The sequence below is a fragment of the Pundamilia nyererei genome, unplaced genomic scaffold, assembly GCF_000239375.1.
Source record: "Pundamilia nyererei isolate P.nyererei 1_Seehausen unplaced genomic scaffold, PunNye1.0 scaffold00602, whole genome shotgun sequence".
NCBI classification, from domain to species: Eukaryota; Metazoa; Chordata; class Actinopteri; order Cichliformes; family Cichlidae; genus Pundamilia; species Pundamilia nyererei.
The window spans coordinates 39998-45196 of NW_005188003.1; the positions used below are offsets into that span (position 1 = coordinate 39998).

The following is a 5199-nucleotide window of genomic DNA, read 5'->3' on the forward strand; positions in this document are numbered from 1 at the left end:
GAACCGAAAGCACTGTATCGAACGGTTCAATATCGATACGAATATCGTTGCACCCCTAATATATATATATATATAGACAGATACATATATATATATATATATATATATAGACAGATATATATAGACAGATACATATATAGATCAATAACTCAAAAACCTAAACGCTGGATAATCTATCTATCTATCTATCTATCTATCTATCTATCTATCTATCTATCGGGAGATACATATATATATAGATAAATATTGTCACGGTCCTGGGTCTGGTGATCCAGTGTTTATGTTTTTGAGTTAGGTTATACTTTCTGGATTATGTATTTCTCTTTGTATTGTAATTATAGTTCTCTCTGTTATGTGTTCTTCTCTTATTCTTGGTCTCATCGGTGTGTGTTTTCTCATCATTTCCTGTTTTACTTTCACAGTCTTTATCCTATGTTAATGTTTCTGGTTTTGCGCCTCCCTGGTCCCGTTTGTTAATTAGTGACAGCTGTGTTGTTTTGCTTGGGTCCAGCAATAAAGCTGTGTTTAAGTTCAAGTTATTGTCTCTTTGAGTCTGCATTTGGGTCTTTTCCTGCCTGCCTGGACACAGTACATGACAGATATAGATGTAGATATATAGATATTGATATAGATATGAAGATAAAGATAGGGACATTTTTTGATGGTTGATATGATATATCAGGTAAATACAGAAAATATACTCACTTTTCCAGTTAAAGCTTGGTAGTTTGGGTTCCTGAATGGAAAGGGAGGTGCTCCCAACACCCAGCCAGAACAGAGACAAATCTGAGGGGAGGATAGGATGATAGAAGAATACCAAAACACACGTTAAACTCATGTTTAAGTGACAGTGACTGTTCGTCCTACCTGAGGAGCTGTCGTACAGATGATCAGAATCCTCTGCTGAGATGTTCCAAACAGCTTCCAACCCCTGGAACCAGATATACTAGTCCGGAAAGCCAGGAGGACCACAATGGTCTTAACAAGTAAGCAAGAGAGACACAGAACAAAGCTGATTCCAAATGCTGCTTGGCGGAGCCTGCATGTCCACCAAGATGGCTGACCAATGAACACCAGAGAACACAGGAAACAGAGCTTGAGTGACAGGAGAAGCAAGAAACTTATTTCTGAGTTGTTGGCCTTGACAATGGGTGTGTTGCGGAAACTGTGAAAAATAATTGTGATGATGGATGTCAGGATGAATCCAAGCAGGGTGAGTGCTACCAGGATGATACCCATGGTGTCGTAGAAAGAGAGGAATTCTTCTTCCCCTGCAACACATTTCACCTTGTCTTTGTCTGACCAGAAGTACTCAGGGCATTTTGTGCACTCAGTAGAACCTTTCGTAACACAAAACATAGATATATGTGTATAAACATTCAGTAAATTCTAATTGCATATCAGCATGTTTTGATGGTTCTGGTTTAAACTGTGCAACTTTAAATTCAATGACCTTCTTTATTACACTACATAATAATTGATTTAAAAAACAAACAAACATAATAAACATATATAGACTACCAGTCTTGTTACTGATCTCTCCATCTGCACAGGGCAAACAGTCAAAGCAGCATTTGGGTTCTCCTTGGCGTGTGGCCTGCCTGTTGCCGGGAGGACATGGAGCACTACACTGAGATACAGGAACCTGAACAAGGAACAGAGAAAAGTAAAATAACGGGCATAAATATGTTGTATCTGAGAATCTGAGATAGTGTATCAAATTTACTTTAGTTTAAAACATCTTTATTTTAGGTGTCATATCAAATACGTGCAAGATAACTATGACCTACCTGTAACTGTCCTTTTGTCCATACAATACTGTTCTTTATTATCTGCAACTGCTCTCTCTGTGGTGCTGAACCATCATAGGTTCCAACTTTGATAAATCTAGCATAAAGTAGCATAAAATATTTGAAAAAGCAATTAGGTTAATGTTAAATGTTACTACAGTTTATTGTTCACAATTACTTCAACATGCAGTTCATTTCCACCTTTATGTATACAGTATATAGCTCACCTGATTTCATCCTTGCTGTCCTTCTGCCAGTTAATAATGTCATAAAGAGGGACTGGCTCTCCATTGGTGTCAAAATACACTTTCTCATCAAACTGGTTGTGGAAATTTACCATTTTCAGATGATGAAGAAACTACAGGAAAAGAAAATTAGAAAAACAAAACAAAGAATGTCAAAAAACTACACATGAATCCCATGAATGTTGAATTACATAAATGTTGATTTTAAATATTTTATAATATTTTCAATTACCTGACCATTTGAAAATGAGCTGTGTTTCTCACACAATCCCCCGCTAGGTCCTGCTGAATCGCAGTTCAAAAAAGTGTGCAGAGCATGGGCAACGGCATACACAGCTTTATACACATTGTAGGATATTCGAACCTGAGATACATCACTATAACTGCTGTCAGTGTTTCTCAAATCCTCTGACCCTGTGCATACAGGCTTTTCAAAAGCATATTCACCGTCTTTATAAGCTGACATGTTAAATAAACTTTTTTGTCCCACATTAAATCCGACCATATAAAGAGAATTGTTTTGGAAACCTGGGTTGTAACGAAAACTATCATTATCATTAAAATCATCTGCTTCATAGTCTTTGGCTCTTTGGCTTTCAAACTCTAGCTTACAACCAAAATGTTCTTCCCAGAACATATTGAAAAATTCCATTCCTGGTTTGCGAGAGGGTCGGACATTCAAAAGAAACTCTTTCAAGCCTGGGATGCTGACTCCAGGGAAAGTGAAGCCCAGTGTTCCCTGTAGAATGTCGAGAAACTGGGGTGAGGCCAGTCGGCTCGAGGTCACCCAGGCTTCACTGGCTATCCATTGTATCCCTGTCACATTCCTTTGAGCTAGCTGGAAAATCATAGATAAAATAATGCAGCAATTTTCATGAAAACAATTATGAGCATAATAACACTATATATCACTACTTACTTCTAAGAACAGATTTAGTAGCTGCCCTTCTGTAGCAAACACCACCACAACCCGAGCAGTTGAACTCTCCAGCGTATCTGTCATTTCTTGTATTTCAGCCATTGTGGGCGATGTTGGGATGGTGAGATGAAATGCCACACATCCACCTTGCCTTCCAAACTGATTAGAGAATGCTTGGATGCCATAAAGGCTGTAGTCATCCTGAAATGTATATACAGAAAGCATTTATAAACCATGTTGCTGTCTAAAAATGTCTCATTGTAGCATTTAAAAAAGTTTTTATCTCACCGTAGTTCCTATTGTGCCCACCCAGAACCAGCCTAAAAATGTGACAAGCTTTACGAGACCTCTAACTTGAAAGAGATCACTTGGCACAGTTCTCAAGAATGATGGGTACAAATGCTTATCAGTAAGACAGGTACAGGTGGAAAAATAACTCACCTAGAGAGAAAGTGATTTCTTTCTGTATTATTGAGCTAAAACACAAATCAAATACACAACACTATTAAATAAAGTTGTACAGTATATTACCAGTGGTATGTTGAAAGGGCCAAGTGTGTGAGCGACAGCTCTTGTAGGGGAAGAGGATGCAAGACCAATCACAGCAGGCACCGGAGAATAATACAGACATGTGGAAGACTCTTTCGTCTTTATTTCTTCTCTTGTATTTTCATTTAGGTAATATCCAGTGTTTTTAACACTATTTGAAATTTCATTTATATTTTTCAATGAGGTCATTATTTCTTTTGTAGTTAGTTTTACAGTCTTTAACCCTTCCCCGTTGATACCATTGTATTCAGTATCTTCTGATTTTTCAACTTTACTGTCGACAGTTTTAGAGTGTCTGAATAACGAAAAAAGAGCCTGCAGGCCGGTGGGGATATGGTCACAGCAGTCCATGATATGGTAGCCTAGTTTAACACCTGGTAACAGACTTGAATTATGGTTAATTTCCTCCACTGCAAACACCATAGTCATCATCCAGCGAAAGGCTCTTTGATAAAAGCTGTAGATAAGAAAAACTCCATAACATATTTATTCATTTAATAAAATAATATCATTTAAACAGTCTTATAGAAACATGGCAATATGGTCAAAGCTTATGCTTTTTTTGACTTTGTGTTACAAGGAAGAAGAAAAAAAAACACTATACTACACTCACCTGCTGCATGATGTAATTTGAGGTTTACTGTTGTAGCTGTGCTGTGGCTCAGTGACAACATAATGCAGAGGGAAAAACCCTCCAATCACAACATCCCCATCAGAGTGCAAGGCTGGGAGCTCACTGCCTCCCAGTTTTACACACTGAGATAAACTAGAATCAACACTTCTCATTCCTCTGATCTTTAAACCATGCATTGGCTCTGTCATCGCAGCTTCTTCTTTTTCCACAATACCTCCCTCCACACTTAGTGACTTAGTAATGTTAACATCAAAGAACACAATACAAGTCGTATTAAAGAAGACATTAAAAAACACCCAAAGAAAATAACCAACAAGGGTTGAATGCATTATCCACAGTAAACTCATAAAAACTTTGTGCTTAAACCAATGGTCCTCTAGCATAGTGTATGACACCACAGTGAAGTGTTTTAATATATCTGGTGCTTGTGTCATTTTATTGTTTCTTATGAGTCATCATTAGATCACCCAATCACAGCAAAGTGCAACAGGAGAGAGGATAACACTGCTTGAACAAATCATTAATTTCTTAAGTTGAACCACTGCTTTAAATTCAAGTTTGTTAAGCTGTTTTCCTAGAGTCACACACTTTTCATTACAAAACACAGAAAAGAATAATATTTTTTTCATTTCCTCTGATATATTATTATTCTCCTTTGTCTGGTGCTAAAAACCACCACAATCTCTCCTTATTGCATCTCCGGCAGATGCAGTCCAGCATTCCCACATTATAACTGTTCATCATATGTAGCTATCTCCAGTGTTTGGTCACTCTGCTTCCAGCACACTTATGTTTCTTGTTAGTCAGAAGCTACAATCACCTTACCTTTCCTGTGAATGTAGAGGGGACACTCTGGGGTAATTAAGTAAAACCAGATAACTACAGAATGCCCTGGGTCTGTTGAATTTGCTTTGCAGTACAGACCTCTGCTCACAAAATTTGAAATCCTTAATTATTTTATATTTTTCAGAAAATCCATGCGATGTTGTAGTGAAATATGAATTATTTATGCTTCAATACTAGCCATGCATGTTTTTTTTCTGCATTTACACAGTGTTGGAG

General features: G+C 37.5%; 1 protein-coding gene across 1 annotated transcript; it reads right to left on the reverse strand.

Moving 5' to 3' along the window:
• Window positions 1–531: 531 nt before the first annotated feature.
• LOC102193653 (extracellular calcium-sensing receptor-like) lies at window positions 532–4325 on the reverse strand. Its single transcript, XM_005754602.1, has 13 exons — window positions 4117–4325; window positions 3774–3960; window positions 3486–3593; window positions 3243–3395; window positions 2955–3155; window positions 2630–2873; window positions 2268–2494; window positions 2018–2148; window positions 1791–1887; window positions 1522–1645; window positions 868–1340; window positions 706–786; window positions 532–579 (listed from the first exon to the last, which is right to left on the reverse strand). The coding sequence occupies exons 1-13, from the start codon at window positions 4323–4325 to the stop codon at window positions 532–534; spliced, it is 2283 nt and encodes a 760-aa protein (XP_005754659.1).
• Between the last annotated feature and the right edge of the window lie 874 nt (window positions 4326–5199).

Excerpts from the sequence above, each read along its gene's own strand:
- LOC102193653 (XM_005754602.1), bottom strand. The coding sequence starts at position 4,325 with ATGACAGAGCCAATGCATGGTTTAAAGATCAGAGGAATGAGAAGTGTT. Across the intron at positions 3,961-4,116 it reads CAAATTACATCATGCAGCAG|CTTTTATCAAAGAGCCTTTC; the intron begins GTGAGTGTAGTA and ends TCTTATCTACAG. Across the intron at positions 2,495-2,629 it reads TTGTAAGCTAGAGTTTGAAA|CTTATAAAGACGGTGAATAT; the intron begins GCCAAAGAGCCA and ends TTAACATGTCAG.